Source organism: Moschus berezovskii, chromosome 10 (assembly GCF_049115385.1).
Source record: "Moschus berezovskii isolate FMDL1 chromosome 10, NW_MosBer_1.0, whole genome shotgun sequence".
In the NCBI taxonomy this organism is placed as follows: Eukaryota; Metazoa; Chordata; class Mammalia; order Artiodactyla; family Moschidae; genus Moschus; species Moschus berezovskii.
The window spans coordinates 109781994-109794072 of record NC_142469.1 but is presented as its reverse complement, the minus strand read 5'-3'; the positions used below and the strand labels follow the sequence as shown (position 1 = coordinate 109794072).

General features: G+C 49.9%; 1 protein-coding gene across 3 annotated transcripts in view; it reads right to left on the bottom strand.

The window, feature by feature from the left end:
* The window catches only part of SMOC2 (SPARC related modular calcium binding 2), a 156715-nt gene that overhangs the window by 79056 nt on the left and 65580 nt on the right, over positions 1–12079 (bottom strand). The window contains exons 5-7 of one of the 3 annotated variants that reach the window (XM_055433167.2): positions 7727–7774; positions 4483–4566; positions 2998–3072 (exon numbers count right to left, since the gene is read on the bottom strand). In XM_055433167.2, the coding sequence (XP_055289142.1) occupies positions 2998–3072; positions 4483–4566; positions 7727–7774 (207 nt within the window). The remainder of the gene's footprint in view (positions 1–2997; positions 3073–4482; positions 4567–7726; positions 7775–12079) is intronic. The other 2 variants (XM_055433169.2, XM_088840911.1) reach the window with 2 other exon arrangements.

Genomic DNA, 12079 nt, shown 5'->3' with positions numbered 1-12079 from the left:
AGCTAAAGTTCTATGGAGGACATCACTTAACATCAGGCCTCATTGATTCAATGATGGATTAAATTCCATTTATACCGAGAGAATAAATAAGTTGAAACCCCTTTTTTTCCACACGGTGATAGAACAAAGGCCTGCGTGTGTATAAAGCCGGTGCGTGCTGGCAGCCAACTGAGAAACAATCTGCATACTTTCCTTACTGTTTTCTGTACTTAACGTTGAAAGTTTGCATCCTGATTATTTAACCAGTGTTTCAATACTGAAATCTAAGAATTAAATGTGATTGGAGTTAAAATTCCCCTTTATCGTAAGGAAACTTGGGTAAATCATCATGTACATTTTAGTAGTTTAGTTATTAATAATATTTGTAAGTAATACATGTTAAGACTTCACCTTGAAAAGGAGCTACTTGATTTATTTTGGTATCTTAATATCTTCAAAAGACCGACACTTTATAACTTAAGAATGCAGCTGCATCTTGATGTTCTGTAAGGTCATGCTTGAAGAATGGGGTAGAAAGGGAAATGAGGAAGTAATGTTTTAAAACTTACAAAGGAAGAAAAATATAATTAGTGCTCTTTTCCCCCAGGGAATGCAATTTACCATGATTTAAAGCAGAATCAAAAGATAATCATCTTTTGGCCATAATTTTAATATGCGCAATAAAACAAAAATTATCAACCCTGAATAAAACAGAAAGATGTTTCCACGGAGGGGGTCCCATAAAACTGTGGAACATCTTGAGATACAGAACCTCTCTTGGATGGAAAACAGAGCTGTTTTTAATCGCTTAGGAAGGGAGAAATGTTTTTCTTCCAAGTGGGAGGAGGGTTTCGGAGATGGCAAAAACTGGGGCCTCTAGTTTAGCTCCAGCTCACATGAGAAACTTACAGAGACCACAAACGAGAAGACCACTAAAGCCACGGCTTCTTCATCAGCGAGGGCCCTGCGGCCCACGTGTGTCTCACCTGGTCTGTGGCCAACACAGCGCCCTGGGGCTTGTGGTGCCACCTCCAGAGGTCTCAGGGGGGCATCTCCTCAGCTCAGACTCAGGTTCGGAACAGCCGCGGGCAGAGAGAGAAAGCAGACACGCTCCTCTGCCAACCTGGACCGTACAATAAATAATGAAGCCAAACGCCCGCTGCCCCACACTGGCACTCTCTGCCCTGCGGGAAGCATCGCCTGCTCTAAGCCTCTGGAAGCGGATACCGGTGCCCTCGGCCAGGCTGGGCCTCGAGGGCACGCTGAGACCTCGTCCGTGGCCACGGCCTGTGCGGGGTGGGGGAGCAGCTCGACCTTCCCAAGCTTCAGCATGCATGCAAGCGTGCTCAGCTGCTTCAGTGTCCAGCTCTGCACCCCACGGACTGTAGCCCACCAGGCTCCTCTGTCCACTCCAGGCAAGAGTACAGGAGGGGGTTGCCATTTCCTTCTCCAGGGGATCCTCCTGACCCAGGGGTGGAACCCAGGTCTCCTGCGTGGCAGGCGGGTTCTCTACCACTGAGCCACATGGGAAACCTCTTGATTGACTTAGTTTTAGATAAAAAAGCAATTACGTCATCAAAGCGACTGTGGAACACAGAAGAAACGTTTACTGAGAGCCTGCACAAGCGAATGTTCATAGGCTCGGAGTACTTCGCTTCCCCTGTGGGAGGTCCCTCCCCCAGACGACTCTCACTCTACGCTCTGAACCACAGTGACCACGTCCTCAGGGCACCCCTCACTCCGCATGGCTGTGCTCCTGTTTGGTAACATAGGTCTTATTCTGTCATTTTAGCTCTAACTCTGGGAGCAGAAACAGTGCTTTTAACTGACGTAGAGAAACATAAGAGTAAAAAAGCAAAGCATTTTCTGTTTGGCTTCTTGTACAAAGGAGTGAAATCAGTACAGAGAAACCACACACATTTTTAAAAACATGGAATAACAAAGAGTCACAAATTGTTTGTTAAGTAAATGTGTCTACTTCTACCAAAGAAGATTATCAGTAGAAGTATCTTTTAAGTTAAACACAGATGAAACTCTTCTGACACTGAAATCTCAATGGCAATGGTTGTCATTACACAAAACCTATGATTGTTTGCCGCTTCATCACTAAACTTAATAAAGTAAGTGCTGTATTTAACATCTCACCACCTAGGGCTGACTTTCTTCAAACCCTCAGAAAGAACACGTTCCTGGACACTGGGGTTAAACACAGATGTAATCCCACAATTTCATGCCCCATGTCTATAAATCAACTCAATGTCATTGTTTTGTGTTCTATACGTTTAGGCTGATTTAAATCAAATTATAGTGCAGTATAACTTATGTAAACTAGAATTTCCTGAAACATTATTTTCTGTTCCACTAAATACTGAAAGTCTGCAGTGTTTTTACTAGTTAATTATAATTGACAGGTCACGTAAGCTTGAAAACCTGGTGACAGTAGGTGACAGGTGAAACACAAATGTACTTGTTCTCTGAACTTACATAGAACTAACTCTGTCAACCCCCAAATAGCTTTTCACTGACAATCAAAATTGTGTTTTTTTAACGTACATTTCAAATGACATTTAAGCACTGTCACACAACTCTCCCTGAGAGGATTTCAAGATCCACCAGTAAATCTGAAGTTTTCAGTGTTTGAATTAATTTCCATGCACTGATCTATATGCACAGAAGCAAACCACGCTAGATAACCTTTGGAAATACAGCGACAAGACTGTACAAAACTAATTCAGTTTCTAAAGTTTGTAAGAGAAATGTACAGGTTAACATCTTCACGCAATAGGAAAACGCGTTAAGATTAATTTGAGAAAAAATTTTAAAATTCTATAATATGTTCTATAACTTAGCAAATTTAATAAAACACCCAAATTTGAACTATATTCTGATGGGCAAACCACAGCATTATTTGCATGACTTATTGGTGACCAGAGAAAAATATGTGCTCTGCAGGTAACCTCCAGAAAACAAGGCCACTTTCTAGGTCTGTTAACTCAATCACATAGGTCCCCCTTTTACCTGAATTCTTATTGGTTTTGTTCTGTCGACTTTTAACTTGTTCAGTCCAAAGGGTGGGGTACCGTGATGCAACATCTATTGAACCAAAATAAAACAATAGTTATTTTAATTCATCATGAAAATACAAAGTCTCTCAAAGATTTCAGCAGGCAACCTAAAATCGCAAAGAAGTCAATATGCTCAGTAAATACACATTATACATTTTTAAAAAGCAGAATATGTATGTGCGTGAGACAAGGGGAATGAAAGTGCGCATTCTGGAAAGCTTCAGCATATGTCTTTCCTTTCTTCACCCAAAAGCTCAAACAAAAGCAGTGTGAGTCCAGACAGTTTCCACTGGAAAGAAAGAGGTTTTGGCAAAAAGCCCCAAAGTACAAAAACACACCCTTGTGTGGTGAAGACGGTGCTTGGGTGACACACAAGGTCTTCACTCAGGTGAAGGATGCAATGTGCTGTGCTGTTCTGGTCGCTCAGTTGGCCCGACCCCGTGACCCCAGGGCACAGCCCACCAGGCTCCTCCGTCCATGGGACTCTCCAGGCAAGAACACCAGTGTAGGTTGCCAGTCCCTTCTCCGGCGACCTTCCCAACCCAGGGATCGACCCCTTGTCTCCTGCGTTGCAGGCGGGTTCTTTACAGCTGTGCCACCAGGGGAGCCCGAAAGATTCAATACAAGTGCGACACGTAAAATACAGTTTCGCCTTCACCATCTGGGAACAGACCTGCAGTAGTAATTGTAACAAATGCGACCGAGCATCTACAGTGCGGTCAGGATCCCACTCGTCCGAGAACCACACTGAAGCCGACCAGCTGCCAGAGGCACCCTTGCCCTCTGTGGGCTCTGTGATCTCGGGCAACTGTCGTCTGTGAGACGGGGCTCCGAAGGCTTGGGGAGCTCGGGTGATAGAGCGCGTGGCATCCAGTGCCAGACAGAAGTCAGTTACCATGACTGTCACTGTTGCTGTTTGCAAAGCACTTCTGACCTCCGATTTATGTATTGTGTGCGCTCCTTCCACTTGGCCTTCAGACCTGATCCCTTTTGCCCCGAGAATGGGTGACACAGAGGCAAACAGCTACAACAGTGTGCTCAAGGCCAGGAGTGGGAAAGCCATCGTTCCCTTGACACGAAACTTAATAAGCCTGACGCATCTTTGCCACTTTACAAGGCTGGTCTCAGGCACCACGTGTGATAATCACACGATGTGAAGGATGGGCAGGGAAACCGCATATGTTTCTGCAGCTTTGGAAATACACCCTTCATGTTATCCAGATGATAAAACGTCAGCTCAGAGATTTCCACGTGAAGGCCTCTGTGTGTGCTGTGTGAAAGTCCCACGGCACACGCGGAGGCCCTCAGCAGGGACACGAAGCCTCGCAAATAAAGCTGGAAAAGGGCAAACCCAGCCCGTCCCAGGCGAGTCTGAGCACAAGGCCGTGACGCACCCCCAGGCCCACGGCACCCCACCTGGCTCCCAGCAGACACTCACCTTCCTCATCTCCTTGAGGCTGAGTCTCCAGCGCTGGAGCTTGGGCATCATCTGAATTCAGAACGGAAAAGATTTGCAAGGAGACTACAATTATGAGAGTAAGTGAGGTAAGTGTGCATAGGGGCTGGACCCTCCGATCGCATCCACCCCACGGTCTTCCAGACCACAGCCCGCACGCGGCCCCCGCAGGCACCAGACCCTCCGGATCGCATCCACCCCACGGTCTTCCAGACCACAGCCCGCACGCGGCCCCCGCAGGCACCAGACCCTCTGGATCGCATCCACCCCACAGTCTTCCAGACCACAGCCCGCACGCGGCCCCCGCAGGCACCAGACCCTCCAGATCGCATCCACCCCACGATCTTCCAGACCACAGCCCGCACGCGGCCCCCGCAGGCACCAGACCCACGATCCACCAAACCACAACCCGACACGTGGCCCCAAGGACGCCAGAGCACAGACCCACGGGGGTTGGGGAGACATTGGGTGGGAACCTTGGGAGCCCCCCAGATGGGCGAGGGGCGGGCGGCAGCACTGGGGGTGGGGGCCTGACCCCTGCTCCACCCTGTGTTTCTGAATGGAAGGCGGGGACAGAGACGGGGGCCTGGACTGTGCCCCGGGTCTCAGCACCACCGGCCTCCTGCGAGGCGGGGGTGGGGGTCGGGTAAGGGATGGGGTCGGGAAACAGGGGGAAAGTGCCTGAGTTCAGAGGGAGGGGCATGAGTAAGAAAATTCTGCGCCATTTGCTGAGGACCTTATCCCAAGGACACAGTCTTTATTGACTTAGTTGAAAAGTACCCTTTGGGTTCTCTGGTAACCAAGCCTCTCGAAGCCCCCAGACAAGGAGCCCCCAGTCAGGGATGCTCTAACAGTGCACACGGAGGGGGGCTCCTAAGAACCATCCTGGTGTTTTCCCCCAGGCTTGTGTACTTGTGTGATTTTGTTGTTTAATAACTTCGGGATCACAATTCCGCGAGTGCTAACAGAGTGGAGGGGTGGCCGTGTGGCTTATCTAGTGGACTGGGACTCATCAGTACCCAGCAACCTGAAGAGGAAAACTGGGATTTCCCATAAGTTCTTTCCAGGGGAAAACCAAAAAGAGTATTTTAAAAAATTCTTTAACAATCTCTTGAAAAAAAAATCTCACCATCTGTCAAAATGCTGACTAAATGTGGCATCATTGATTTGAAATACCCTAGCTTACTAATGACAGCAGCAATAAACTAAGAGGATTTTGCTCCCGAATATTCTGTAGTCTTCCAAGAATAAAACGGGGAACATATTTAAAACATGTTTAGCATATTTGAGAGTCTTAACAGAACATACTGAGAAAACGTCTTTGCATACTTAAGGTCCTTTGGAATGACAGCCATCAAGGACAGTTAACGTCCATCAAGGACCCGTTTAAAGCTCTAGGTTTTTGCTGAGGCCTGAGTAGGTCATCCCTTGGGGGCCAGCAGCCCTAATCCCTGGGCCCGGGACAGTCTGAATTCTCAGCTGAGAACCAAGGCAAGAGGGGCTTGTCCCTGAGGGACAAGGACAGGTGCCTCCTGCCCCCACCCCTAATGCCAACACCAGAGGCCTCCACATCCCTGTCTCAGCCCTCAGCCCCCTGCGGCGTGACCCTCGGCCTCCACCACCCTGCTCAGGCCCCCGAGAGCCTGTCCTGGTGTAAGGAGCCTCCGCACCTACTGGGCTCAGCTTCAGACAAGATGTGAGGTTACCGACAGCTGAGTGCCCTTCATTCTGCCTCCAGGACAGCTTGCCAAATATCTCACTTTCCTGATAAACTAGCTCTGCTACTTATTTTTGGTATTTCCCTGGACAGGCACGTCTATAGATCAAGGGGTTTCAGTAGAAGCAATGTGTTCTTTCCTTAAATCTGTTTCTGAGCCTACATGCCAATTCCCAAGGGATATACATATATATTATCTCCACAGTGGAATCGACCTGTATTCCCATGAGCTGGATTGAGGGAGCCCCCAAAATGGTATTTCCCTCCGTCATTCTTTCAGTACTTCATTATTGCTTCTAACCATGAACATTTATGCTTCCCCTTCTCTAAAATACACCAGCATGCCCCCCAGCACCTCAGAGACCCAAACCCCAACACTGTGCAATCACATCACCTTCCTGCCTGAACAGAAACCCTCTCCCTAAGAGCCTAAGATGGGAGCGTGTGTGCTAAGTCACTTCAATTGTGTCCAGCTCTTTGCGGTCAGTAGACTGCAGCCCGCCAGGCTCCTCAGTCCATGGGATTTCCAGGCAGGAACACTGCAGGGGGCTGCCATGCCCTCCCCCAGGGGGTCTTCCCTCTTCAGGGACTGAACCCACATCTCTTATGTCTCCTGCATTGGCAGGCAGGTTCTTTACCACTAGCCTGCGAAGTGGTAGCCCAAGATGTGAGTACATTATTTTATTTCATCTTAAATTCTGAATTCACAGATCGATGTCAGATGAAAACAGAAAATGTGTCACTGGGACTAACAGGTGACAGCTAAAAGGTGAAAGTGAAAGGTGCTCAGTCACGTCCGACGACTCTTTGCCACCCCAAGGACTATACAGTCCACGGAATTCTCTAGGCCAGAATACTAGAATACTTTCCCTTCTCCAGGGGATCTTCCCAACCCAGGGATCGAACCTAGATCTCCACATTGCAGGTGGATTCTTTACCAGCTGAACCACAAGGGAAGCCCATGCCAGCTGAGCGAAGGACAAAGGCCATGGCCAGCAGAGATGGACCTGCAGCTGCAGGGTGTTTTCCAAAGGAAACCCTCACTATTCCGTCTGGTTCTCGTGGGCACTGGCCCCAGAAGAGATGACTGTCATAGATGGAAAAAGTCCCCCTCTTTCTTACGAGGAGCAGCGGACATGTCTCGATCAGTGCCGCCCTCAACTGCTATGCTAGAGTCTCGCGCCAGCACTGGAGTCCTCTGCCCAGGTGTGGTCCTGAGATGAAGCTAACTCCATCCTCAAGTGGCCCCAACACGAGCCCCGAGAAGGCCTGATGGGGACACGAGTGGGCCACCCAGCGGGTCACGTGCCCGGCACCTGCAAGGTCCCAGCAATCGTAAGGGCTGAATAAACACTTGCTGAATAAATAATAATTAACAGCCTGCTGCAGCTCTCATGTATCATCACCGCCACTGATATAGGTTGACGTTTTAACTTGAGGGGTTATTTTCAGGCACAGATCGGATTCGCCATCAAAAAACATCAAGGAAGTTCATTTTAAGATAGTTACCTGTTTTTCCTGTGCCTTCCCTTTGGGGCACCTTTTCATTTATGGAACCTAAAAGGAGACAATAAGTGATGAAATTATTCTTGGCTCTCAAATGGTCACCAATAATTGTTACGCAGATATTCTATTCCATTTTGATTAATTTGCAGGGTTTTTTTGTTTTTTTCTAGTTAACATATACAAGCTACCCAGGTCCCTGGGTGATTCTGTCATCTGAAACCACAGCCCAAAACTAGAAACATGATATTAGCTCCTCCTTCTATGGCTGCCTGGCTTATGACGCATGTGAGACTCTCTAGGTACAAAACACAGCAGTTTCTTCACCTGAAAAATATCATAAGAACCTTTTTAACATACATCATGTGGAGGTAGTACAGTGAATTAGATTTTGAAAAAACTTTTAAAATAAGAAGCTTTGCAACTAAAAATCAATAAAAATCTCTGGCTTTTGCTGAATTCTGACTTACGGAAAACTGAGGAACCGTTTTTTCATAAGGGGAGAACAGGAAATAGAACGTTAACTCAGTAACTTATAACAGCATGTTAACAATTACGTTGCCCTGAAAGGTTCATGTTACGAATAGGGACACGGTCCTGTCTTCCTCACTAGATGGCCATTGTTACGGCAGCAAGATTTTCCTCATCATCATTACACCTTCTCCAAGGAATAAAGAAGCTCTGTCCCACATTCATCTGGTGTTTATCTGCCATCCACTTCAGAACATCCCACCCAGAGTCATTCAGAATTACCCTAGTTATATGCAAGGCTAGACTATGCAGATAAAACATCTCATGAAGTAAAACTTGAAATTCATTGTTTGTTTTTTTCAATTTGGAATTTGAAATACAGATCCGCATTTATACTAAAGATATAAACTTGAGGACATTTGTCTTAGAACCATGACGGTTCTGCAGTGGGAAATGCATGAGCAGTTGGCTGTGGGCAGAGGTCCTGAAGGACAGGGCATAACTCAGGGGCACGGCTCACCCTTCCCAAACACTGACAGAAGAGGCACTGCGGGGTCAGCCCCCACACCCTCAGCGAAGCGTAGTCAGGAGGTTTGCAGGAAGGAGCAAGACTCCCCAGCGAACTCTCACGTGGCCTGAGTGGGTTTGCAGGAGCCACGGCCCCTCCCATCCAGGCTGCCCCTCCAGAACGCCTGGATCACAGGCCCTCGGAAATGCGCCTGGTTGATAGATAAGAAGGACCAGGATCTTCCTGGTCCATCTGTTTGCACACCTTCCCAGCGGTGGCTGGGACCACACAGTGAAATGTTACCTGCTTTCCAGGGGCAAAACTCAGGGCTCCCCCTCTGGTGAGAGTCCCCAGAGACATAAAGCGGGCTCCCCGTGTGGCCACTCAGAGCTTCCAGGATCCCGTGTTGCTCGGTTCTCCCTTCGTACCCTCTCTCTACAAACCCAGACTTGTTACCAGGCTTAGGTTTCTCAGCTGCCGTTTACTGTTACCATGTGTTTCTGCAGCCAGTGACTTAAAAAAATGTTACCTGTGCCAACTGGGAAATGACAATATTTCGATAATATTTCTGGATACGACTATGTAGGTTTGACTATTCTGCTAAATGCAAACATCCCAAATAATAATTGGAAGACCCACCCCCACTCCCAGGGAGCATCTCAATTGAATTAAGATAATATTTTTGTAATCTAGGGCCTGAAGTCTCCAAGCTGCTGGTTCACAATGTGATGGGCGTCTGAGGTCTGAAGACCACATTTAGAAAGTATAGATCCCCTCCCTCAGGCATCCTTTCTCTCTCTGAACCAACCAGTGTCATGGCTTGCTCATCAGCTGCCCTTCCAGATTCAACCAGTGTTCACTTAAATCCACATGAAGTTAATTCTACCTTGTTCTTAAGAGGTGGAAATAATTTTAGCATAGCACCAAGTGTCCCTTGATAACCCACTCCAAATATTCTGCCGCACAGGACTAGGGGGTGAGGCCAGCAGGGCACTGATTTCCAGTCCAGCTGCCTCTGGACAGAAAGACCTCCCCCATCCCACCCCGGCTCCCTGGTACCCTGTCCTCCAGGACCCGGGGTGGCTGAACATCGCGCTCCTCATGGCAAAGCTGCGATGCAAAGTGGAATCCAGGAACCCAGAACCACAAAGCCACTCTTTTCTTACATTACGTTTTTCTGGAGGTAAGAATTTGCTGAAGAACTCCCAAGAGCAGATGACGTTCCAGGATGGAAGTGCAGCAAAAGGGGCCTAGAAACACGAGCGTGGATGGCAGTAAACAGCTCCGCAGACCACGGCTGGTTGGCTGAACCTTCAGAGAAGAAGACTCTGCCCCGCAGAGTCCTATTTCAAAGGACATGTTTGAATTCCTTCCATTTGTGACATCTCATCCCATTTAAACGCTATTTTAAAAGGGTGGCTTTTTTAGCAATTAGGGTATGCATTTCTGGTGGAGAAAACCACAGAAACACAATGTGAGGAGCCGTCGATGGTTCAGGGAAAGAATAATGAGCCTGTAGTCCCCGAGCCCTTGGTTCAAGTCCAGCTACACTCAGCAACACCAGCGTGCTGCCAAAACAGCCCGAGGAGGTGCAGTGTTTGCTGAGAGAGTTGGTGGTCTAAGACAGCTCCTTTCACAAGCAGTAAACGCACTCTGGAAATGACTAAGTCAGGAGCGTCTGTGATGTGTGCGGCAGAGGAGCCGTCAGAGGGTTTAATGAGGTCAGCGCGCTGCAGGCGGGCACTTGTTGAGCAGGCGATGGATGGCCCTTCAGAGCAGAGTTAAACAAGCCGCGTGATTTATCCCTTTCTGGAATCCCAGGAGCGAGTCGCACCGTCACGTGGCTTTGCTGCAGCCAGAGAGGGGGAGGGGAAGAAAGAGGGAGCAAGGAAGGAAGGAGGAGAGGAAAGAAAGAGCAGCGCGAGCGAGACGGAAAGAAAGGGGAACGCGGGAAGAGGGGACGGAAAGAAAGGGGAACGCGGGAAGGGGGGACGGAAAGAAAGGGGAACGCGGGAAGGGGGGACGGAAAGAAAGGGGAACGCGGGAAGAGGGGACGGAAAGAAAGGGGAACGCGGGAAGTGGGGACGGAAAGAAAGGGGAACGCGGGAAGGGGGGACGGAAAGAAAGGAGCAGCGCGAGCGAGACGGAAAGAAAGGGGAACGCGGGAAGCGGGGAGGGGACCGGAAGCGCCGCGAGGCGGCTCCCCTTCCCTTCTGGAGGAGCTTCTCTTCCCGCTGGGACTGCCGACCCTGGACTCTCGGGAACAGAGGGCCATGAAGCTCCGCACCTAAGCCCCGTCTTACCGTCCTTCTAGGCCCTTCCTCCAGGGTAGGAAGTCCCGGCTTGTCCCAGCCGCTGCCTGGCTGCCCTGCCTCGTACTTTCCGGGCAGGACCCGCTGCGGGTGCCAAGAATGATCGTGGAGAGAGGGAGGCCGGGCGTTGCGGGAAGCAGGGAGAGTGTGGGAGACGGACGGACCTCGCCACCCACCAGCTCTGCGCCCTGGCAGGTGTGCCCGCCTGCCCGACGCCGAGTCTCCTCATCTCTGAAAGGGCAGCGTGCGGACTACCTGCCTCTCGGGCGGCAGGAAGCCCGCAGAGGAACCGGCACGCACAGGGCCCTCAGTGAGTGCTGCCTTAAACTATCCCAGGACACGCGTGGGTCCATGTGCTGTGCTTCCTCTCGAAGCCTCCCTCCACGTGTGCACAGCCTGCGCATCTAGGGGGCGACGGCCGCTCACAGCAAAGAGCATCCCTGTCTCCACTCAGTGAGTGGCCAAAATGTGCCGCCACTGGCAGGACACCACGTGCGCTGGCCTTTCTGAGGCCGCTTTCACTCACTCGCTATTCAACATGCTCAGGGGATGCAGCACAGAAAGTCCCGTCTCCTTTGGACTGAAAGGCATCAGGCGGAAGTCACTCACATAATTCACACGAGGACTCTGTACGTGGTGGCTGTTTGCACGGTTCCTGCTGTGTGCTGGTCATCGTGCTATGAACTTCACGCACACACTAAGTCCTCTAACGCCAACAGCAACCCTGAAGTGCATGCCCCCGTTAGGCCTCTTAATGAGGACGCTGAGACTCCAAGAGTGGCCTCACAGCCCAAGGTCCCTGACCAGTAATGGCAAAGCTGGAGTCCATGCCCATAGTTTTAGCCCACAGAGGAGCTGACGTGGTCTGAGCAGTCGGGGCGGACCTCCTGGAGGAAAAGGGAAGGAGGAAGGCACGAGGCAGAGCAATGCACCACCTGCCCGGGAGGAGATGGTCCCAGGGCACACCTGGTGCCCGGAAGCGTCTCGGCCATGTCCGTGTCCTTCTGTGTGTGCTGTCTGCAAGTACACGGCCGGTAGGCGGCTCTCACCACGGCCTCTCAGAGACCA